Here is a 24,572-nt window from a genome sequence, read left to right on the forward strand (position 1 = left end):
AAAGAAAAGGAAGAGGTAGAGGGTAGAGAAGTGAGTGGTTCATTAAGGGTAATAAAATCATATGGTTATCTTTCAACTAAATTAGAAAATAAGGTTATAAATCATTTTGAAGAGCCAAAAAGGGTCATTTTTCAAAATTTCTCTTGTTTCTATCATATTCTCTCGAGGAGAAACTAAGTCATTTTTGTTCTAAACGATATTTCGTAGCATGGTACATGACACAAAAACGTTTGTTCTACGACCAATATTGGTGCTACGATCAAGCATATTCTACATTCAATCCTTGAACAAATCCAAACCGATGCTGGTGCTGCTGTCAAGCAGACTCAACATTCAATGCGCTTTGACTAATCCAAATAAATCAAAACGTCAAACTCGAGCCAATGAACTATTACTAAAGGCTACTCGACACATTTTCATACAACTGTCAACCGACATAAGGACTCCCACCTCGAGGCAAGCATACAGTTGGCAAATAAAAATACAACGCAACTATATTCTTTACCTCGGGGATGGGGGATGTTGGTCAGTGGGTCTCACTAGTAGCGTACATAAATCGTGCAATCGTGATTAGCAGTCAAATCTCACATAACGTAACATGATATATTGAAGAAAATAAACGATAAATTCCAGCAATCGCCTCAAAGTGATTTGCACATAGAAACACTAGAAAAGTTCTCATTCACCTTTCTATTTAAAAGAATCATTATTTTCATGTGTATGACAAATAATTAGGATGCGTCTATTGCCACCCTACCGTTTTCTTAGTTCACCCTATAAATATTTGAATTATTGAAAGACTATATTACCCAAGTGTAAAATAACTACTAATTAAGTACATTAATTTTCTAAAATCTAAATTTGTAAGGAAAAATAAATAAATAAATAACCAATGAATTAAATAGAAAGATTACTTAATTTCTCATTAGATAACATTAATCTTCATCTTCTCCACCCAAATTTGTATTTATTACTATTTTTTTGTCTTTTTGTTACCTCTTCATCATGAATTCGTTATTTAATTCACAGAATCATTAGTGTTAACTACATCAAAATCTTTGCAATACCTTTTGTGAACACTGAAAGTAAAAATTTAAAACACGCAAGAAAAATCTCAATATCTTCTTCATTGCGCTTAGTTGTTAACTAACTAATATTTTGACATAGATTGAAATAGATGAACATTGAAGTAGAAAGAAAAAAAATTAAAAAAATGGAAGTAAATTAGATTATGATTTTGTTAGGAAACTTTAATATATTATAGTTTTTTTTATTGGTATAAATTAAATGTGAGATTTTAATTAAAAAAAATCTCTTTTAATTCGATATGTCATATAAGGATATTCTAGGAAATAGAAATGGGTTACCTAAGTAAATTTAATAATTGAAATTAAAATGTAGGGTGTAATGAGTAAGGAGGGTGAACAAAGAAAATAGTAGGGTGGAAATAGCCGCACCCAATAATTATTACCAATGCACTTGAGTTTCGTTCATGTAGATAGCCTGTCATCCCTAGATGGCCGAGCTATCCAAACAATCCACATAAACCCTAACTCGAGATTGAGTCCTAATATCTAGTGAAATAGAGATATAACACGAGCAAACAAAAGTGTCGGTCCTATTAGTTAATATTTGTAACATCATTAACTCGAGATTGAGTCCTAATATCTAGTGAAATAGAGATATAACATGAGCAAACAAAAGTGTCGCTCCTATTAGTTAATATTTGTAACATCATTACAGTGAGAGTCATGAATCCAAATCTCACTGAAAAGAAACGGATAAAGAGAATATTACGAAACACTGACACAACACCTTGTGTCAGTTGACCATAATTAAAATGTTGAAAATCATGTAGGTGTATGCAGAGCGGTCTCAATTGATTAGACATAAACTGGTCCAACTCAGGTGGGGTTAATGTGAACTAGGATTTGCCCAAAGTCAAGCATTAATCTGGCCAGAATTGAATCCCAATTTGAAAAAAGAGTTTCGTGATAGGTACCCAGAAGCTAACTTTTGGAAAGATAGTAGGTTTGATACCAAAACATGTGAATGTTTGGTGGTTTAACAAGTATGAACATAGGTTCTTGAAGCTTTGAAATCTTGGTTAGAACAGTACTATAAAAACTTCTCTCTAAACAAACTTTAAAAAAAATAAAGTTTTTGAAAAGAAAAATTAACCTAATTAAGTAAAGAAAAAGGATAACAGATCTAAAAGACATAAAGTGGAGTCTTCCTTCTCCAATAAGTAAGTATCAATGTGTAGATGAATTAGGTTCGTTGAATGCTCATAATTATCTCGAAATCGTTGGGCTAAAAGTATGTGATTAGAGGTAGGTTTTGATGCATGCGCTATTGCTCATTGTATCATCTATATATATAGCATGCGATCTTCACATATACTTTCTGCACTAAAAGGTATCAATGCTAAATTTTTAATCCGCAAACCAAAGGTAGGAGTAAAAAGGAGACCCAACTCCAAAAGGAATAAGTTTTGATTCTCCTTTTGAAATGCATGGCAATGTACTACACTCAATTGCCAACTTTTCAACCTTTTACCTACATTTCTTTCTGAACTTTTGATTTCATGACACAGAAAGGAACCTCCTTTTCTTTGGGGCTACTTTCCTCATACCTCATTGTACTGGCTTTTAAATGCAATGAAAGTGTTGGGATTGCCTTTTGAAGCTGCACACTTTACTCATCTCCTCTAAAATTGAGTGAATGACAGATGATCATGAACCAGTAGTCTAACTTACCCCACAGTCACATGAGCATGTCAGCTTGGTTAGAAAGAGATTTTTAGTTCATCCTCTTTAGGGATGGACCATTACCAATACTCACCAGAAAAGGATTTTAGATTTTGTCACCATCTTCATGTCTAGGTAGAAGCAGCCAAGGTCGGTGATAAGTAAGGTACCTGATATGTTCAACGCAAAAAATAAGCAGAAATTTTCCATTCAACCCCACCACCCAAAGTCATGAATTTCATCATGGTAGTTTAAGGGGTCCCCTAGTTTAATCTTCAAAACCAAAAGGGCAGTAATGGAATTTGACTTCACTTTAAAATGAAAATGAGAAAGGAATTATTCAAAAATAATACACACACCCTTAAGAGAAGGAGTTGAGAAGAAAAGGAGTTGAGAAATGAACTTCCAACCACTAGTGCACCCTGAAGAGGAGTTGAGAAGAAAAGGAGTTGAGAAATAAACTTCCAACCACTGATGCACCCTAAATAGGAGTTGGGAAGAAAATGAGTCGAAAAATGAACATCTAGCCACTAGTGCACTCTGAAGATGAGTTGAGAAGAAACATAGTTGGAAAATGAACCTCTAACCACTAATGCACCTCGGAAGAGGAATTGAGAAAAAACAAAAATAGTCTTAAAACGAACATCTAGCCACTAATGCACCCTAAATGAAGAGTTGAGAAGAAAAAGAGTCGAAAAATGGACATGTAGCCACTAATGCACCCAGAAACGGAGTTGGAAAATGAAACTCTAGCCACTAATACACTAGGAAGATGAGTTCAGAAGAAACATAATTGGAAAATGAACCTCTAACCACTAATGCACCTCGGAAGAGGAATTGAGAAAAAACAAAAATAGTCTTAACACGAACCTCTAGCCACTAATGCACCCTAATGAAGAGTTGAGAAGAAAAAGAGTCGAAAAATGGACCCGTAGCCACTAATGCACCTAGAAACGGAGTTGGAAAATGAAACTCTAGCCACTAAACGAAGATGAGTTGAGAAGAAACAGAATTGGAAAATGAACCTCTAACCACTAATGCACACCGAAAGAGGAATTGAGAAAAAACAAAAAAAGTTGAAAAATTGACCTCTAGCCCTTAATGCACGTAACTATTGCTTAATGAGACTTTCCTTAACTAAATGATTATACGAAGCAAAAAAGTGAAATCTGGACAACCAAAAATTTTGATTCTAAATCTAAAAAAATAGTGGTTTAGCTTAAAAAATCAATAGAACTTATTATTGTCTCAAAATTAATAAGCACCCTAGTATTTCCAATTTCCTCCATTTCTAGGAACAATTTTGTGATGTAGCAAATTTTATTTACTTACTTATTTAATAAAGCTTAATATTAGAGTTGTCAATTCTGACACTGACCCGATAACCGATAACACGACTCGAAACCCGAATGAAATAAAACGGGGTGACTTGCACTATTAAAAAGCGGGTCGGCCGCTATGACCAATTTAATAAACGGGTCAGTCACGGGTCAACCCACCAACGCGAAGTGAACCCATATAACCCATTTATTAAATTAGTTGGATTATATATTATATATAATCCGTGTAGACGACCAATTTAAAAAAGTTAATATTATATGTATATAAAGGTTGAATAAGATTTTTCTCACTTTAAACTAGAGTTACCACTTCACCATTAATACTATAAATTCACTAGTATATATGCACTATATGCAATTTTTTAGATAAATTGGTCGCAATGTTAACTCTTAAATGAATCATTTTGTGACACAATCTATTTATTAAATAGTTTACGCGGGTTGAAAATAGGTAAACCATTTAATAAATAGTTTGAGTTTGAGTTTAAATTTTCGACACGATTATTAAATGAGTTGGGTTTGAGTTTGTCTTTTGTGACATGACAAATACTTTAACCCGACACAACTCATTTACAGCCCTACTTAGTATTTTCAATTTCCTCCTTTTCTAGGAACAATTTTGTGATGTAGTAAATTTTATTTACTTATTTTCCACTTACCAAACACAACAAGTGTATCTCTTATCTCATTACCAAACAAGGGAGATGACTTGGATTGGAAACAACTCTCATTTCTTCCACAACCTTAGTAATGAAATGCTAAAACCTTATTGAATTTTTTTTAGATGATGATATTTATAGAACTTCAAAAAGCTTATCATTATGGCATCACAGTCATAATGTCATTATTAGAATCTAGTAATCCACCACCACCCACCACACAGAGACACACCGTAAAGTGTTAAAGTATAAACAAACAAAATCCCACAGATAACAAGATTATTAACAAATGGACTGTCAACTCTCTCATGCTCATATCTCAATTTTAAAACCACATTATGATGGTGAGATCCCTATCATGATCTGATGTCCATCAATAACCACAAACCCATGCTTATAATCCACAATATTCTTTTTTGATCTCCCCTATTCTGCAAAATAAATTGTAGTAAATGAAGCATATCACAAACCTTAAATCAAGTTTGGCTCGATTCAAGGTTGAATAAACCAGCACACACCTGCAACATATGCCACATTCCACCAAAACTACCCTTCCTCAAATCGCTTTCTGCTTTTAACAGCATGCACAGAGGGTTTAAAAAACAATTGTTGTAAATAAAGAGGAAGAAGAAGAAGAGAGACTCTCTCTCTTCCCGGACTCCTACACGTTGAAGTCTCCAGCTTTTGTCATATTCCATGAGTTTCTAGTTCATTACACGTTCTGGGTTTTCTTCATTCATTTTGCAAAGGAGGCAGAGAGCCTGTTTAGGTGTTTTCATACTTGTCTTCATCGCTCACAGGCTTGTCTCCACCGCTGGTTCCCCATTAAAGCCCCTATTTTGAGGTCAGTTTTTGGGGGTCCTTCTTGTTCTTTTCTGCATCAGAGTTTATTGCTTTCCTTCGTCATGGTCCTTTGTCCGGTTGTGCTCGCTTAGAGAACAAAAGAAGAGAAATTGAGAGAATCCTTTTTCTCATCTCTCTCTCTCTCTCTCTTTCTTCGTTTTCCGTGATGATGAGATAAAATCTGTTTGTTTCCATGTGCAATGTGTCCTCCTGTGCAGGTTTTGTATTGCATCTCAAAACCCAGATGGTGAAATGCCCAAACGATTCGATCTCTCTCGCTTCTTATTAATACTAGCTCCTTGCTTTCACTACTCTTCTTCTTCTTCTCCAATTCAGTCCTTTTGCTCTGTTCAACAATGGGTCTCACTCTCTTGCTTCACAAAATCTCAGCTTCTTCTTCATCTTCAAACCCAGCTCAGCTATCCCAGACGACCCCTTTGGGAGCTGTGCAAGGTCTGCCCTTCCTGGAGCTGTCTTCTATTGTCATCAATTTGGCGCTAGTTCTTGCGTTTCTCTTCATCGTTTCGGCCCGGCGGATGGTTGTCTGTCTGGGCCGGATTAGGGTGCTGAAAGACGATTTGGGTTCGAATGGGAACCCAATTCAGCATGATAGTGCTGTTGATAGGGGAATCCAGGAGGTTAGAGTGGGCACAGACTTTAAATTTTCAGTGTTTTGCTGCTTCTATGTGTTGTTTGTGCAAGTTGTGGTGTTGGGTTTTGATGGGGTTGGTTTGGTTAGAGGAGGAGGAGGGGGTGGTAGTGGGAGGGTGGTGGTTTGGTCTGTGCTTTGCTTACCAGCTGCACAGGGCTTAGCTTGGTTTGTGATGAGCTTCTCGGCTTTGCATTGTAAGTTCAAGGCGGCCGAGAAGTTCCCATTGCTGTTGAGGGGTTGGTGGGCTGTCTCCTTTGTGCTTTGCTTGTGCACTTTGTATGTTGATGGGAGAGGTTTTGTACAAGAAGGCTCGATACACCTTCATTCTCATGTTGTGGCTAATTTCGCAGTCACACCGGCCCTAGCGTTTCTCTGTTTCGTTGCAATTAGGGGTGTGACTGGTGTGATTGTTTGTAGAAACTCTGAGCTTCAAGAGCCATTGCTCGAAGAAGAAGCAGGGTGTCTTAAGGTTACTCCTTATAGTGATGCTGGGATTTTCAGCTTGGCAACACTATCTTGGATAAACCCTCTTCTTTCAATAGGGGCAAAGAGACCGCTTGAGATCAAGGATATTCCTCTTCTTGCACCACAAGATCGAGCCAAGACCAATTATAAGGTCTTGAATTCAAATTGGGAGAAATTGAAGGCTGAAGATCCTTCAAATCAGCCTTCTTTAGCCTGGGCAATTCTCAAGTCATTTTGGAAGGAGGCAGCTTGTAATGCCATTTTCGCCGGCTTGAACACTCTTGTTTCATATGTGGGTCCGTATATGATCAGCTATTTCGTTGATTACTTGGGGGGAATAGAGACTTTCCCCCATGAAGGGTATATCCTTGCTGGGACCTTCTTTGCAGCGAAGCTAGTTGAGACCTTAACAACCCGGCAGTGGTATCTTGGGGTGGACATTTTGGGTATGCATGTAAGATCAGCTCTAACAGCAATGGTATACCGAAAGGGACTCAGGCTTTCCAGCTCAGCCAAGCAAAGTCACACTAGTGGAGAGATTGTTAACTACATGGCTGTTGATGTGCAGAGGGTAGGGGACTATTCCTGGTATCTCCATGACATATGGATGCTTCCTCTGCAAATTGTTCTTGCCCTTGCAATTTTATACAAGAATGTTGGAATTGCTTCTGTTGCTACATTGATTGCCACCATTATCTCCATTGTTCTTACTGTTCCTTTGGCAAAGATACAAGAAGATTATCAAGACAAGTTGATGACGGCAAAGGATGAAAGAATGAGGAAGACTTCTGAGTGCCTGCGGAACATGAGAATTCTTAAGTTGCAAGCTTGGGAGGACAGATACCGACTGATGTTAGAGGAGATGCGTAGTGTGGAGTTTAAGTATCTACGCAAAGCCCTCTACTCGCAAGCTTTTATCACATTCATGTTCTGGAGCTCTCCTATATTTGTTTCAGCTGTCACTTTCGGTACTTCTGTATTTTTGGGTACTCGTCTCACTGCAGGTGGTGTTCTTTCTGCTCTCGCCACTTTCAGGATCCTCCAAGAACCACTCAGGAATTTCCCTGACCTGGTATCAATGATGGCTCAGACAAAAGTTTCCCTTGATCGTATTTCTGGATTCTTGCAGGAGGAAGAGTTACAGGCAGATGCAACAATTGTCCTGCCACGGGGCATCACAAGCACGTCAATAGAAATTAAAGATGGTGTGTTTAGCTGGGACCCTTCCTCTGCAAGACCAACGTTATCGGGAATACAAATGAAAGTGGAAAGAGGGATGCGTGTTGCCGTATGTGGAATGGTTGGTTCTGGAAAATCAAGTTTTCTCTCTTGCATCCTTGGGGAGATCCCGAAAGTCTCCGGTGAAGTAAGTTGGTATCATGAACCCTTAGTTCTGTTTTGCATCTGAAGTTTATTTTTGAAGTTCTGCCTTAGGATGACTGTTAAGCATAAATATTTCATAATACTTGTCTCTCTTCGTAACATTTCAGGTAAAGTTATGTGGTACTGCTGCTTATGTTTCTCAGTCAGCATGGATACAGTCTGGTAATATAGAAGAAAATATTCTTTTTGGCAGCCCAATGGAGAAACCAAAGTACAAGAAGGTTATCCATGCTTGTTCACTGAAAAAGGATTTGGAACTTTTCTCACATGGAGATCAAACCATAATTGGTGATAGGGGTATAAATTTGAGTGGTGGCCAGAAGCAACGTGTGCAGCTTGCAAGGGCACTCTATCAGGACGCTGACATTTATTTACTTGACGACCCCTTCAGTGCAGTTGATGCACACACTGGATCAGAGTTGTTTAAGGTTAGACTTTCTGATAGTATCATTGATATCATGTTTCTGCTAGTTTGACCATGGCTGAAATTTATAAATATGGAAATGCAGGAATACATATTGACAGCATTAGAAGACAAAACTGTTGTTTTCGTGACCCATCAAGTCGAATTTCTGCCTTCTGCTGATTTAATCCTGGTATAGTCTTCAAAGTTGTAACATATTGTTTCGGCAAAGAAAGGTCCACATTGCCATCTTCAATCTGTAGCTTATGTGTATAGTTTAGTCTGGCAGCATCTGTTGACTTCAGTTTTTAAGGTGTTTCATACATGTCAGCTGTAGTGATGGTATTATCTCACTGGTTGGTTGGAGAATGTATACCCATGTTTCTTTTTTTCTCTATCTTTTTTGGGGTACCTCGGTTCTTCCTTTTCCATTTTTTGTCAGTTTAGTTTCATAAATCTGTTTTTACATAATGTATGATTGTATGAGAAGTCTTTCCTAACCTTCATTTCAATATCTGTAGGTTCTTAAAGAAGGGTGCATCATACAAGCAGGAAAATATGATGATCTTTTACAGGCAGGAACTGATTTTAAGACACTAGTCTCAGCTCACCATGATGCAATTGAAGCTATGGATATTCCCAATTATTCATCAGGCGACTCTGATCACAACTTGTGTCCAGATGGCTCTGTTGGACTTGGCAAAAATCCTGATTTACCAAGCAGCAGTGTTGATTGTTTGGCAAAGGAAGTGCAAGAAGGTCCATCAGCTTCAGAGCAGAAAGCAATTAAAGAGAAAAAGAAGGCAAAGCGGGCAAGAAAGAAGCAGCTTGTACAAGAAGAGGAAAGGGTAAGAGGAAGAGTCAGCATGAAGGTTTACTTGTCATATATGGCTGCAGCATATAAAGGATCGCTGATTCCACTCATAATTATTGCACAAGCAATATTTCAATTCCTTCAAATTGCTAGTAGTTGGTGGATGGCTTGGGCGAATCCCCAAACACAGGGAGATCAGCCTAAAGTGAGTGCTATGGTCCTTCTTGGTGTTTACATGGCCCTTGCATTTGGGAGCTCTTGGTTTATATTTATTAGGGCTGTGTTGGTTGCTACCTTTGGTCTAGAAGCTGCACAGAAATTGTTTCTGAAGATGCTTAGGAGTGTTTTCCGCGCACCAATGTCTTTCTTTGATTCTACTCCTGCTGGACGGATCTTGAATCGTGTAAGTTTCTTATTTATCTGGAATTTTAGTTTGTCACAAATATGAAATACACCAACTTCTTTCATTGGCATATAAAATTTCATGAATCATTTAAAATCTATAGGTATCAATTGATCAAAGTGTGGTGGATCTTGATATTCCTTTTAGACTTGGTGGGTTCGCTTCAACGACAATACAGCTTATAGGCATTGTTGGTGTGATGACAAAAGTTACCTGGCAAGTTTTGCTTCTTGTTGTTCCTATGGCAATTGCTTGTTTGTGGATGCAGGTAATTAAAATTTATTGCTTTGAACTAGTGTTAAGAATTATTTTGTATTTTGGAAAAAAGAAGAAAAATGGTGTTGCGCAATGTTAGCATCCATTTCTAGCTGAAAAATTGTTGAATATTGGACCTGAGTGTTAGCATTCCTCGATGCAGAAATACTACATGGCTTCATCAAGGGAATTAGTCCGAATTGTTAGCATTCAGAAATCTCCAATTATCCATCTTTTCGGTGAGTCAATTGCAGGGGCGGCCACAATAAGAGGATTTGGACAGGAAAAAAGGTTCATGAAAAGGAATCTTTATTTCCTTGATTGTTTTGCTCGCCCATTCTTCTGCAGTATTGCTGCTATTGAATGGCTCTGCCTACGGATGGAATTACTCTCGACTTTTGTATTTGCTTTCTGCATGCTTTTACTTGTGAGCTTTCCACATGGAACCATTGATCCAAGTAAGTTCATGTTTTCTATTGCTGAAAGTTGTCTCTATGTTATCATGAGGAACTGAGTGTGGTAAAAACATTGTTGAGGGGAAGTGGTGAGTATATGTATACTTCTATTTCAGTGTACACAAAAGAATGAAAATTCTTTAAACTAGATGGTGCAAATCAGAGTATGACATGTTATCTTTTTCATGTTGACATTTTCCATTTGGCATGACTATTAATTATAACTGAATTGGAATCTATGAGCTCATAATTTTGAACTAGCAAGTATCCTATCTTATCTTATTTTTAGCTCAATTCATTGTGACCTTTTCATTCAGTATGACATTTCAGTGTGCACTGTAGTGTAAAATGCTCATTTGCTTTCTTAATAAACTGAAGTGGTCTTTAAGCTGGATCTAGTGTTCACTTATTTTAAATTTTAGTCACACTACATCTCAAATTTTAGTTGACTTGATGGGAAAATGTTAAAAGAGTAGATGTTAACAATAATTGGTTTTCCCATGTAGGCATGGCGGGTCTTGCTGTAACATATGGCTTGAATTTAAATGCACGGTTATCACGGTGGATACTTAGCTTTTGCAAGCTTGAGAACAAAATTATTTCCATAGAAAGGATTTATCAGTACAGTCAAATCCAAAGTGAAGCTCCCCCAGTTATTGAGGACTCTCGTCCTCCAACTAGATGGCCCGAGAATGGAACAATTGAACTGCATGATTTAAAGGTATGCCCAATTCCAGTTTATCGTTACTTGTGCCATGAGTAAAGGGGGTTAATTTTGTTCCTGTGCCTATGATTCAAGTGATAAGTTTGGTTATGCTCAGTGTTGGGTGAAACTTTTAGTTTTAAAATAGATTAAATATTTCCATTGAATTGGAAAATGCTAACAGTTCTGCTTCCTTCTTCCTTTTGAAGGTTCGTTACAAGGAAAATCTTCCTGTAGTGCTTCATGGGGTAACTTGCACTTTTCCTGGCGGAAAGAAGATTGGAATTGTTGGGCGTACTGGAAGTGGCAAATCCACTTTGATCCAGGCCTTATTTCGACTGATTGAACCAGCAGGTGGGAGGATCCTTATAGACAAAATAGATATTTCAACACTCGGTCTTCATGATCTTCGTAGCCGTCTCAGTATCATACCCCAGGATCCTACCTTATTCGAAGGAACTATTAGGGGGAATCTTGATCCCCTTCAAGAGCATTCAGATCATGAAGTTTGGCAGGTATTATTGCTGTTTGATATTCTATCTCTCCATTTTAGAATGAGTATATAACCATTTCTCTGGAATCAAGTAATCTTCTTTACTTAGCAGCAGAGAATATTGTTTTATTTGATTATGCAGAATGTTCTTAGTTTAGAATGCAAAATTCTAACCAATCCTTGGAAACATTATTATGCGGCTCACTAGCCTTTTTCGCAACAATATACCAATCAATCATTTTACTTTGTTGGATAGAAGGATATTCCTCATATTATGACCTATTCTCTTTGTATATTTATTGTGTTTTAATTGGTGCAGGCACTTGACAAATCTCAGCTTGGAGATGTAATCCGTAAAACAGAGCACAAGCTTGATTCACCAGGTACCCACTCCACTCTAAAAAATGAAAATTCTGGATGTCTTTGTTTTTGTGTGATTTTCAGTGAGTTGATTTATTATTTTGCAATTGCAGTGCTAGAAAATGGGGATAATTGGAGCGTGGGGCAGCGACAACTTGTTTCTCTGGGTCGGGCATTGCTTAAGCAGGCCAAAATACTGGTGCTTGATGAAGCAACAGCATCAGTTGATACACAGACAGACAATCTCATCCAGAAAATTATTCGAACAGAGTTTAAGAACTGTACTGTGTGCACTATAGCGCATCGTATACCAACCGTCATTGACAGTGATCTAGTATTGGTTCTGAGTGATGGTACGTACAGTTACATCTTATTGAGTTGCAAGAGACTGACTATTCATAGAAAGGAAAATATTCTAAAGTCAATTTAAAAAAATGAAAATATTTTTATACCCGTTTGCAAGGTATTGAATATGTTTGTGCATTAGTAAGAAGCTCAACTTGAGGAGGTTATTCATTCATGTGTCTCCCAAGTAAGGACGTCTTCTTCTGCATTGAACCTTCATTACCTGATTCTGCATATTCGCTGAGATATTCAATATTTTTGCAGGTCGAGTGGCAGAGTTTGATACTCCTCAACGGCTATTAGAAGATAAATCGTCCATGTTTCTAAAATTGGTAACTGAGTATTCATCAAGGTCAACTGGTATACCGGATTTTTGAATCAGATGGCATGCCATAGAACCTTTGATTCAACGGCAGCAAGAACAAATGGTACAAAATGAAGCAGTTGACTCCACTTTCCTTGCTGCTGCTGCTGCGTTCGGCAATTGGGAAATATATAAAGGTGCATGTCATGTTATCAACCCAAAACCCCATAAGAGGAAACTTGTTTACAATCTACAGGGATTACGCGTTAATTCATCCCCCAACAAATCGGGGACTTCGTTCATGTTCAGTGTACTTGGTCAGAAATAAGTCGGGTTAGTGAGGTTGATAATAAATAAAAGTAGACAAAAGAGGCAAAAATTTAGGGGCGGAGTCGTGTCTAATCATGTTCAATAATGTGTAGTCATTAGATCGAATCAGTAGGTCTATGTAGTTAGGAAATAGGTGGAGCTGGGTTGTAATGTTTTTGATCTGAAGGACTAGTTAATGTTTATTCCACAATTTTGGTGGCAAGAGTACAGTTTTAGTCTTTTAGACCCTGGTGCTAGAATCATAAATCCACTTTTTGTTCGTGCTTTCCACGGCACTGAATGAACTTCATCAAAACTTGACCTGTAACTTATGCAACCTTCTATATCCTCTTCTTTTGCTATGGATGGTTACATGCAACCCTGTTTTGGATTCACAGGATTTCATAATACTTCGCTTCTCTACATTTTGGTTTTTCTTTATTTAGAGAAAAATGAGTTTTTTTTGCTCTAACATATAACTATCCTCATTTTAGGGATAGTGAGGGAAGAGAAAACAAAATTCTCTAAATTTACAGCAATCTTTAAAATTTTTAGGAATAATATGAAAATTTTAGAGATTGTTGTAAAATAGAGAATCTATTGAAGTTGGAGGAAAAAAAGATGCTAAAGCTTTGACTTTTGATTTCCTATAATGTAGAAATTATTGCGAAGCTGTTAAGAGTTGTTGTACATCTATATAATGCAGCATCTCCAGCATCCTTATCAAATTTCTTCTAGTGTCTTTTGCTAACCTGTATGGCACTTGAATGTAATAATTTGTTATTTAACAAGAGATTTTTCTTTTATTATGTTTACTTTACAGTATTTTCTTTCTGTAATTCAACTGACCTACCGGACGCTTTGGTTTTGATTCAAGGGACTCTATAAACACAATCTGTTGTTATTATGTTTTTAATGACAAAAGATTGCACACACTACAAGCTAAAATGGAGAAACTCCTTGTACAACCAGAATAAAAGAAAAAAAATAAAAGGCATTTAGAGGATCTTTTCAAAATTCAGCCCTTGTATACACTACCTAACATTTTCTCTTAGGGGGGTGTATTGTATTTGGATTTGTGCAGACTTTTTTTAAATGACAGACTTTTTGAAAAGTCCACAGACTCTTTAAAAAGTTGATATACTGTTATGGATTTCTTAAAACCATTGATTTTAGCAACAGACTTTTATTGATTCATGAAAATCTATATACTTTATTATGAATGACTTCTACATATTTCCTATGATGTACAAAATATAAAAAAAAAAAAAAAACAATGCAGCCCAAACACAAAACAAAATAATAACTTGTTGTCTCTTCAATGCTCCAGTATCTTCTAATAGAAATTGACTCAAATAAATGATTGTTAGTCTGTCTAGCGAGTTTGTTCTCATTCCTAATCTCCCAACAACATAAATATACAATATAGATAACTTGATGTCTATAGTTAATTATTCTCATCAATTTTGTTTTCACCGATTAACATATAGGGGCCGTGACCACTTACCCAATTTCATCTTCAAAATTGCCCACTTACTCCAGTAAGAGATTATTGTGCCCACTTACCCATTTAAAAATAAAAAGACTATTTTAGACAAATTTTAATTATAAAATAAAAAGCATGCCACTCTCTCTCTCTCTCTCTCTCTCTCTCTCTCTCTCTCTCTCTCTCTCTCTCTCTCTCTCTCTCTCTCTCTCTCTCTCTCTCTCTCTCTCTATCCTTTACTTCCCGAGGCCGTCGTCGGAGGCCTGCATACCCGCCACCAGCGCTGGTTCTCATTCTCTTTCTCCAGATCATCCTGCATCGCCTCTCCGCCTTCCTCGGAGACCTTATCTTCCGGCAATGGAGCAACCCGGGCCGGGTACGACACCGGGCTTATGGAAGGCCAGTCGTTCACGAACCGGGCGTGTTCTCTGGTCTACGGCTAGGCTGAGTGTCTGGTGATGTGGGCACGGGCTGTGCTGCTCTGTTACTGTGGTGCTGAGCACGAGGTCGGACGGTGCGATCTGGCTGTGTGTTGCAGGCTGCATAAGGAAGACTGCGCTTGCAAGGCAGGGGTCTGGTGCTGCAGGGATCGCCGGATCGGTGCTGGGATGGGCTACTGGGCGCAGGTCTGCAGCGAGGTCTGCGTGGGCTGTGGGACGCGCGCTAGAGGCCGGTAGGGAGCAGCGCTGTTGCAGGCGTTGGACTGCTGGGGGATGCCGCATGCAATTGGGTTGGGGTGGAGGCCCGTGTGGGCTGGCGGCAAAAGGAAAAGGCCGAAATTTTTTTTTGTTTAGGGTGGCTGCAAAGAAAAAAAAATTCTAGGGTTTTGTTTTCTCCTTTATGTTTTTCTTCCCCCTCTTTCTGGTCAAATGTGTAGGAGGCCTCCAATGGTTATTGCGGTGGTTTGTTTCTCCAAAAAATTGGCCAATTTCAATATGGGATGTTGCTAGCAGTGATTGTTTTGTTTATTATGATTTGGTTGGGCAATAATAAGATCATTAGTGGGCAATAATAAGATCATTAGTGGGCAATAAAATGATTATTGGAAGATAATAATAAGATTATTGGGGGGCAGTAAACAGATTATTGGGGGGCAATAATGTGTTTATTGGGGCAATAATAAGATTATTGCGGGGCAATAATAAGATAATTTATTTGGATAACCATACTAAAACTTTCAAAATTATAAACATCTTCATTTTTCATTAATTATTGATCCCTAATGAACTTGTTATTGGGGGGCAATAATATGATTACTGGGTATTATTGAGGGGAATAAAATCAGACGCCAGAATCCGATCACCGGTCAGGTCGCCGGATTCTGGTCGCTCGTCCCCGGATTCCGGTCACCGGTCCCCGGAGACTGCGACCGGCCATTGGTCACCGGAGCAAAGCAAGGTGGATGATGACTTCCCTCTCTAAGTGAGAAAGAAGGAGAGGGCAAAAAAGTCCCAAAAATAAATAAAAAGAATTAAAAAAGAATTAATTGGGTATTAGGGAAATAATCCCTTAGAGTGTTTTGGGTAAATGGGGTTAAAAAACTGTTGATGGAGCAAGTAGGCAATTTTTAAGCTGAAATTGGGTAAATGATCATTTCCCCTAACATAATATATTGTAGCAATATCGGTCAATGTCTTAGGCTATAACAATTGAAATTCAATTGTTTAACCTTTTTTTGAACCATAATATAAATTCAAATTAATGAGAATAATTAATTAATAAAATAAAATTTAGTATGGTTCAAGGTCTTAGGGTTAGACCACAATATTAGGGTTCAAAGAATCACAATTGAAAAAAAAAAAAAATCACATTCAACAACTACAATGAATATGTTGGGTATCAAAAAAGGTTGATATCATAAAAGATTAGAGAAAAGACAAAAAATTAAGAAAGAGAGATGATGAAGGACAAACTTCTTCGTGCGTAGAGAGAAGAACTTTGATACACTTTTTTTTTTTTTTTTTAATTTTTTTTAAGAGGAAACTTTGATAGACTTTTTGAAATATTTGGTCTGGAGGTTGGAAAATTATTGGAGTTTGGTATGTATAGTTAACACTACAAAGTCCATGATTATCTATGATTTTCTAATTCCATAAGTATGAATGATATTTTAAATACCTCTGTACTTTTATTCATTTTTAAAAGTACTAATTGAATACCCCTAGATTTTGGTGGAATTCATAAAGTCTTTAAAAATCCTAATTGAATACCTCAAGACTTTCATGGACTGTTAAAAGTCTATATTGAATACACCAAGACTTTTAAATTCCATAGATTTCTTTAAAAGTTTCACTAATTCCATATACAATACACCCCCCTTAGACGATTCACCATATCAAGATCATCTTTATGGAAAGCTAATGAGCTTGAGTATCGTTGAGTCACGGTTCATTATGAGAATAAGTTAGCCTAACTTTAATAAATGGGCGGGTTCATGCGGGTTACAGATTTAAATGCCAGGCCTAAAGTTAGGTAAGTAATTTGCCCACTATCATTTGGTGTAAAATATTTTTCTCTAATGAAATGTTAATAGATTGAGGTCCCAGCTTCAAATCTCCCCTCCGTCTTTGTAACCGCTACCGGATCATCGGATTTACTACCAAAGAGGCCAAGTGAAAATACTAAGCCCAAAATACACTATTGGGCCCAGTATCAAAAGCCCACCGTATGAGATAGTAAAGCATGCCCAACTGCCATCTTGTTCACACTACCCCGCCCTTTGATTCTCGCTCCGGTCTCTCTCCGTCCGTCCCTCTCAGAGCTGAAGCTGCAAGTGAGCAACACGATGCAGGCGATTACGAGGCGCGCTGGGCAGCGATATCTGAATCCCTCATCGTCGCTCAAGTCAATCTACCCTCTCTCCGATCACCGTAATCCCTCATTATCTCTCCACTTTTAGGTTTTCGGCTTCCGGATTCTCAATCTCCGGTAACTTCAATTTCCTCGGGGCTTTTTTTTTTTTGCAGATTATGGAGCTGAGCGTCCCAAGTACGGATCTACCCTCGCCACTAAGGGAGTGGGGCACCTTGTACGCAAGGGCACGGGTGGAAGATCATCTGTTAGGTAAGGTTTCCTTTCTTCATTTCTTTTTAGGCAAATGAAGAGCTTGGAAGGTTGAATTGCAGTTGCTCTGGTTTGTTTTCTGAGGAAATGTAGGAAAATGTTCAAACTATTAGTCAAAATTTATTTTACTCAATTTGGAGCTGAAATGAGGCAATGAGAGCAGGGTAGGTTTCTCACATTCTCGTAAATGGAGTTTATGTTTGTCATTGAAGCTAACTACCAGCTCAAATCTTGGGAGAAAATTGTAATAGTTCATGTGAGGTGAACGATATTATGCTATTGATGGTTTAACTATACAGTTAAGTCGAGCTTTTTGTATCTAATGATGAAATTGGAGAAGAAAACCTAGAAAATATAGAAATTTGAACTCGTCCTATAGTTAAGCTCTTCTTGGTCTTTTCATCATCTAGAAGTAAAGTAATATGCACTATGCTGGTTAGTGGTTACGATGGATTATTTGTTTTAGATGACATTATGAACCTTGCAAATTTACTCGGAGGGATAGGCTTGTACTTTTATATTGCTCACATCTGTGATGTTCATGTGATTTGAAAATTATCTGTCTCTTCAGTGGCATCGTCGCTGCAGTTTTCGGATCTACTGGGTTCCTTGGTCGATATCTTGTACAACAACTCGGTGAGTATATGTTTATAGTATCTTTTAATAGGCAATTCCCTAGAACTTGATTACATTTCTAGTAGGAGGTTGTTGGACTTAACATGATTCATTAGGTTGTTATTGCACTGAACTTGAATGATGGGAGTATGTTTGAGTCTTTTTTCCTTTACAAATTTGCTTTTACCCTTTTAGTGTGTTAGTGTGCTGATTCTTACTTTTCTTCTAGCCAAAATGGGAAGCCAGGTATTAGTTCCGTTCCGTGGTTCTGAAGATTCCCATCGTCATCTCAAGTTGATGGGAGATTTGGGACAGGTATAGTACTCTCTGTTGTTCCATATAGTATAATATATTTTTGTTTCTTATTACTCGAATGAATGTTGTTATTGATAAATTATGTCTCTGATTCACTTACTCAGATAGTACCAATGAAATACAATCCAAGAGATGAAAACTCAATTAAGGCAGTAATGGCGAAAGCTAATGTGGTTATCAATCTTATTGGTATACACACGTCACTCGTAATTTACATGTTATAGATATTTAGATCTTGGATTCAATGAAGGAAATCACACTTTGTAGCTTTGCAGGTAGAGAGTATGAGACAAGAAACTTTAGCTTTGAGGAAGTGAATCATTCCATGGCTGAACAACTCGCAATGGTATGTATCCTGCAGTGACTATCTTGCCTGTGCTTCTCAGCTTAGTCATCCATTCATCTTAAAGAATTGTTTTGCAAACCATCATCCATACAATGAGAACAAGAAGTGTTGATATTCACAAGATCATATTGCCATAATTCAATTTTTTGTAGTGTATAATGATACTACTGCACAACACTGCACTTTTCTTTTAAGATAGCAAGAAATTTCTTATGGGATCTGGAAGTCTAATCTGCCCAATATGCAACTATTAAGCAGTCAGTTGGAAAAAGTTACATAACTTACGTTGGTGAAGATATAGAAGTTGGATGTCAGCTGCGAGATTGCATGTATCGAATAAAATCATATAGATATTGGCTAGGAAGTATAGAATAAGTTTAATATTGCAACACATACAGGTTGCACATGAAGAGGTTCTTTTTATTGATGTACTTTGGATGTTGAATATTTCTTCTGTTTCTTACCATGATTTTTCATTACCTGCATTTTTTTTCCTCTACTCACTCTTTCATTTTGTAGCAATTCATTCGCTGGTCTGTTTCTTATTTTACTTATAGCATTCAATCTTTTGAATGTGATCGCAGATTTCCAAAGAACATGGGGGTATCATGAGATTTATTCAAGTTTCTTGCTTAGGGGCATCTCCCTCATCACCATCCAAATATCTAAAGGCTAAAGCTGCTGCAGAGGGTGCTGTTTTAAGTGAACTACCAGAGGTAGAATTATAATACTTTGATCTGATCCTCAGATTTTGCCATGTTTATTTCAGGATCATATCTTTTGACAACCTCTTATCTTCAACAGGCCACAATTATGAGACCTGCTGTGATGATTGGTACAGAGGATCGAATTTTGAATCGGTGGGCCCATGTTTCGAAAAAATATGGCTTTCTTCCACTTGTTGGGGATGGGTCTACCAAGTATGTCTTAAATATATAAATACAAGTTAACAATTAATTTCTATAATGAAACAACTTTCATCATGCACTTGTATGCTGTTTTCTGACCCTCATTTGAATATTTTTCTCATAATACCTGCCCTGTAGAATCCAACCTGTATATGTTGCTGATGTTGCTGGTGCAATTGTTTCTGCCCTGCAAGATGATGGCACAAGTATGGGAAAAGTTTATGAACTTGGTGGGCCTGAGGTCTATACAGTGCACCAATTGGTAATTCTCATCTGTTTCTCTGAAGTTGCTGTGTGAATATGAAATGTACTCTTACTGACTTCCCAGAGTAATGCAGGCAGAAGTTATGTTTGACATGATCCGAGAATGGCCACACTACGTGAAGATTCCTCTCCCAATCGCTAAGGTGACTATGCAACACTCTTGGTGTTGGAAGTGTGTATCGAGTTGCTTCCGTTTCATAATAACTCTGATAGTTCATCATAATTTTTCTAAGCAAAGGACTTCCATATGATTATTATGCCAACTTAAGGTCAATAACTAAAATAATACATCAGGGGTTGCCTTAAAAGAAACCTGTTATGCTAACTCAAAAGATATTTGGAAACTTAAGAGTTGGAGTTAATACAAAATGTATCTTTTTCATTGACCACTGAGGGGGTTTAATCACTTCTGCCATAATCGTGATTATGTAGTTAGACTGCCTTTACTGCAAACCACAATACATAGGACCTGCAGGTGTCTTAATTTGTAAGAAATTTCCAGCAACCATTGTATACTTGCGTTTGTCTTCATTTTCCATCATGTGATATCCGTACCCAAGTGTTTCTTGTAGTGATCATGTCGTCCATATAAGTTTATAGCCCTGTAATGTGTTGTCTCCTAGCCCTGCCAATATATGTCCTCTTTTACACAATTGTGTTGATGTACACCTCAACTAATTATGGTTTTAAATGTTGCAGGCAATTGCAATGCCACGAGAAATACTGCTTAAAAAAGTTCCATTCCCATTGCCAAATCCTGAAATTTTCAACCTAGATCAAATCCTTGCCCAAGCTTCAGATACAGTTGTCTCAGGAAATGGTAAATTTTAGGATGAGGCTTGTTGTTCCTTCTTCTCATAGTTTTTTCATTATTTTATTGTTTACAGTTAATTAATTCTCTTTTCCTCAATTGTGTGGGATCTGTAGCCTTGACTTTCAATGATCTTGGAATTCTTCCCCATAAGATCAAGGGCTACCCTATTGAGTTTCTTATCCAATATCGTAAGGGAGGCCCAAACTTTGGTTCTACAGTCAGTGAAAAAGTATCTCCAGATGCTTGGCCATGAGCTTCTTAGGCATTCTTAAGTCCAAAATGCTTTTAGTCCTAGAGTGCAACCCTTGGAGACTGAATCAGGTTTATAATGCAAAACTTCAGTTTCATTCAATCTATTTCTCGAATACTAAATCCAGTTACTTCTGACCGTTCTCTATCAAAACGGTGGATGGTGATATACTTGAGTTTTTAGGGGATACTAATGATATTATCCTTGGCATGACAGGTTTTCAGAGGCTGCCTTCTTCTGTTGAGAAATAGTAGGAAACAATAAAAGATATGGAGATTATTCTTTTGCGGTTCATATCTTTAACATTTGACTCAATTTCAACCATTTGTAATTTTCCTGGTATTTTCTTTCTTTTTGGTTGGTTGTTCATAAGCCCTGAGTTATGAGGGGAATTCCATGTATCTTATTTTTTGTTTAACATGAGTAATGTTATCCTCCCCTATGAAATAGCTTCTACTTCTGCGGTACAAGCAGCTCCTGATCTTTTTCGGAAGTAGCTGTAGAGGTTCCTTTGCAGCCTGATAGATAGCTATACACTAAAGCATGTACCAACAAAAATTTCAATCAAAAATAACATGTGCTACAGACTATGTTTGAAAATCCAGCTCTATATTAGACTCGCGTACGTCCCATAGAAAAGTAAATAATTTTATCTTAGAAAAGAAAGATGGATGATGTATGCACTTTGTGTATCGATCTGCCAGGGTTTTGTGGTGTAGCTGCCGGCCTCGCTATACCTTTGTCATCTTCACAGATGGCTACTTCGGGATTGAACTCCTTGACAACCTTTTTTTCCTTTGTAAGTGCTGCTGATTGTCCTTACCGTTGTGATCTGGGAGGGTGGTTTTGTTCTCCAATCTGATCCTCTCGAACAGTAGAGGAGGTGGTGACCGCAGTGGATGGTGGTAGTTATGTGGTAAGACTCTGTCCGCCTTGGTCTGGTTCATGGAGGGAAATTTTCCTTCCGGTGGTGGTGATTGATAGCTCTAGACGGGGCTACTAGATATGGAATGGAGGCTAGATAATCCTTGGAGGGCGGCATTGATGGCTTGGGGGGTCACGGTTTCTCATTCGTGGCGGTGGTAGAGATTAATGGATTTGGGAGAAACATGGTGGCTCGACTAGCGTTGGTATTGACTGTGATGATGATTGCTGTTGCGTCAGTGACGGCTATGCTGGTGATAGAGGTGGCAATATTGTTGGCTACAAGGGCAGCTTTGGTGGCGGTGGTGGTGGTGGTGGCTCGACCCCCAAACTAGAGTTTTGTCTAATTTGGCATTTTGGCCTCTATTTGGGTTCACATGGCTTTTAGATTTATAGTTTGGACTTCATCTTTCTATAAAGAATGACGATATGAATATTTTCTTCAGAAACTGAGATTTCGTTTTTTATTTGAGCTTAGTCTTAAAGTGGTGTGCAAGGACTATGTTCTTGTAAAAAATACTGTGTAAGGAGTAAGGAATATTTCTGACAACCTTAAGACAATCTTACTAGATGTGTCGTTACTGTACTATTTACTGAAATGTATAATAGATTAGCTTTTTCTACCAAAAAAAAAAAAAACATTATTCCTATTGGAAGTTTTGAAAAAAACTTGCTCAGGTGAATGTTTACAGAAATAATTCTGACGAAATTTGCTCAAGCGAAAATTTGCAGAAATAGCCGTACTTCGTGCCTTACTTACTGCTACCATACCTTACTGTTCATCACTACAAATGTATTTCATACCTTACTTTGTGCTTAATTTGTGCACATGTTGCGATAGAGTAAGTTTTATGTTAAGTAGGTTTATGGCTTGTTCCTTAAATCAAGAGAAAGCATTTGAGAATTTGAGAGAGTGATTGAAGTTTGTTTCTTCACTCCATCTCCTCCATATATAGGAGATGTAAATCCTTTTTTATTAATGAAGTAATATACTAGAAAACTTCCACATTATTTTCTTCAATTCCTTTCTTAGATTTTCCTTTGAATGAGAATATTGGCTTTCCTTGCAAAGTGAATGTGTAAATACCAAACTCTTAATGCAAGCAAGGAATCAAGAAGCATGAATTGGAAATATGGTCCGTGAGAAACTTGAAGCGGAACCCCAGACAGAGCAAATCTCTCCATCCACTATGGAGCTAGATCCCGATCATGATTCTTTGGATGTATCAATTTAGAAGGAAAGAACACTGGGGCAGCATTTGTCATACCTACAGGCACCAAAGCTGAGTCGCACACGCATCATTAATTGTTGCTGCATCAACATTTACATAAACAACAATGTTCAGGTTGCCAACAAGTCCCTATTGCATGGTAGCTTTGTCAAAATGAGAGATCCTGGAGTTCACTTGGTCTTCAGAGACATTAAGTTGAGTAAGTCTTTATAAGAACAACCAAGAAGAGGAGAACGAAGAAAGATAACTCATCTTCTTCTGAGCCAGGGGCTTTTCTCATGTTAATCTTTGCAGTTTTAATTCCATTCCTCTTGTTGCTTTCAGTGTTTTGTCCCTGAAATTGATTCAGATTTGTAGGAATCTTGGCTGCTATGTATAAGCTTCACTTGATTCAACTATTTGACATTTGTGTTTGTAAATAAGTATATTGTAAAGTGGGTGATGGTAATTTGAGTGATCGACTTAGCAATGCAATTGTTAGGTCTCAGTTTATTTGCAGATTAAATGTCCTGCTACCTGAAGACTAAATCACCAAATAAACCTCACTCTTCCACTTGAGTTGGCTCTCTCTTTCTCAGAGAATCCAGTTTCTCGAACCAAACAGGGGTGGAAATAGGGGATCTGTGGAGTTCTGAAGAAAAATCTGTATAGTTTTGATAAATATAAAGTTCAATGAATTTATTAAAGATGCTTTAGATATTTTATTTTGATCCCCAAAATGATTGTATTTTGTGTAATGTAGTGGATACATGTATATGTAGAAGGGTCATGAATCATTCATAATGCAGTTGTATGTTACGAAGAGGACTAGTGCATGTGGTCACTGAAATACTAAAGGCTAGTGCATTAGTGGTTGCCCACTCTGTTTGGCCTGCACATTAAAACTATGCTTCATGGTTGAAACATATCGAATCTGCAACCCACAGTTTAAGTATTCATAAGAACTGAATTCAAAGAGATATATATTTGACCAGCCCATCAATTGGAGTACTCGATGAAGGCAAAAATAATGTTGTTAACTCGGATCTTATTCTGACTGTAAACTTTGTCAACCTTGGTTATATAATATATCCAATGTTTGTAATTGCTATTTTATCAAGCTCAGTCATATCAATGATAAAATTCAGGCATATAACAGACCCGCAGCATCACGCGGCTTCTTACCTAGTTCAATCTATTTTAGAATAGATATCAAAAATTAATAATCTATATGACTGATTGCTTCTCACCATTCTCTATCAAAACTGTGCGATCTGAATATTATTCATTAGTTTTCTGGGGACTGATGTGATGTTATCCTTGGTTTGGCAGGTTTTCAGAGAGGGTTGCCTTCTGTTGAAAAATTGTAGGAAACAATAAAGGATATGGAGAGTTATTATTTTACGGTTTCATATCCGTAACAATTGACTGAATTTCAAT

The 24,572-nt window shown here is 37.5% G+C and overlaps 2 protein-coding genes across 4 annotated transcripts; both read left to right on the forward strand.

Moving 5' to 3' along the window:
• The first annotated feature begins 5,118 nt into the window (after window positions 1-5,118).
• On the forward strand, window positions 5,119-13,317 carry LOC112173957 (ABC transporter C family member 5). Of its 3 annotated transcripts, XM_024311645.2 has the most exons (12): window positions 5,121-5,593; window positions 5,811-8,075; window positions 8,200-8,520; window positions 8,602-8,688; window positions 9,017-9,712; window positions 9,816-9,980; window positions 10,131-10,425; window positions 10,929-11,143; window positions 11,335-11,640; window positions 11,938-12,001; window positions 12,092-12,331; window positions 12,588-13,317. In XM_024311645.2, the coding sequence occupies exons 2-12, from the start codon at window positions 5,949-5,951 to the stop codon at window positions 12,698-12,700; spliced, it is 4,629 nt and encodes a 1,542-aa protein (XP_024167413.1). In that variant the 5' UTR covers window positions 5,121-5,593; window positions 5,811-5,948; the 3' UTR covers window positions 12,701-13,317. The 3 variants fall into 3 exon arrangements, with proteins under 3 accessions (XP_040365222.1, XP_024167413.1, XP_024167415.1); XM_040509288.1 differs by lacking the exon at window positions 12,588-13,317 and adding an exon at window positions 12,442-12,512 and having other exon boundaries at window positions 5,119-8,075; XM_024311647.2 differs by having other exon boundaries at window positions 5,121-8,075.
• Window positions 13,318-17,113: 3,796 nt separating this feature from the next.
• On the forward strand, window positions 17,114-21,444 carry LOC112174626 (NADH dehydrogenase [ubiquinone] 1 alpha subcomplex subunit 9, mitochondrial). Its single transcript, XM_024312429.2, has 13 exons — window positions 17,114-17,292; window positions 17,389-17,485; window positions 18,057-18,121; window positions 18,330-18,415; window positions 18,520-18,604; window positions 18,691-18,761; window positions 19,346-19,477; window positions 19,566-19,681; window positions 19,808-19,931; window positions 20,008-20,076; window positions 20,633-20,753; window positions 20,861-21,068; window positions 21,214-21,444. The coding sequence occupies exons 1-12, from the start codon at window positions 17,208-17,210 to the stop codon at window positions 20,998-21,000; spliced, it is 1,191 nt and encodes a 396-aa protein (XP_024168197.1). The 5' UTR covers window positions 17,114-17,207; the 3' UTR covers window positions 21,001-21,068; window positions 21,214-21,444.
• The last annotated feature ends 3,128 nt before the right edge of the window (window positions 21,445-24,572 follow it).

The sequence above is a fragment of the Rosa chinensis genome, chromosome 6 (assembly GCF_002994745.2).
Source record: "Rosa chinensis cultivar Old Blush chromosome 6, RchiOBHm-V2, whole genome shotgun sequence".
NCBI classification, from domain to species: Eukaryota; Viridiplantae; Streptophyta; class Magnoliopsida; order Rosales; family Rosaceae; genus Rosa; species Rosa chinensis.

Excerpts from the sequence above, each read along its gene's own strand:
- LOC112173957 (XM_024311647.2), top strand. The coding sequence starts at position 5,949 with ATGGGTCTCACTCTCTTGCTTCACAAAATCTCAGCTTCTTCTTCATCT. Across the intron at positions 9,981-10,130 it reads TTGCTTGTTTGTGGATGCAG|AAATACTACATGGCTTCATC; the intron begins GTAATTAAAATT and ends TCCTCGATGCAG. Across the intron at positions 10,426-10,928 it reads ACATGGAACCATTGATCCAA|GCATGGCGGGTCTTGCTGTA; the intron begins GTAAGTTCATGT and ends TTTCCCATGTAG.
- LOC112174626 (XM_024312429.2), top strand. The coding sequence starts at position 17,208 with ATGCAGGCGATTACGAGGCGCGCTGGGCAGCGATATCTGAATCCCTCA. Across the intron at positions 18,605-18,690 it reads TGTGGTTATCAATCTTATTG|GTAGAGAGTATGAGACAAGA; the intron begins GTATACACACGT and ends GTAGCTTTGCAG. Across the intron at positions 19,478-19,565 it reads TTTTAAGTGAACTACCAGAG|GCCACAATTATGAGACCTGC; the intron begins GTAGAATTATAA and ends TATCTTCAACAG.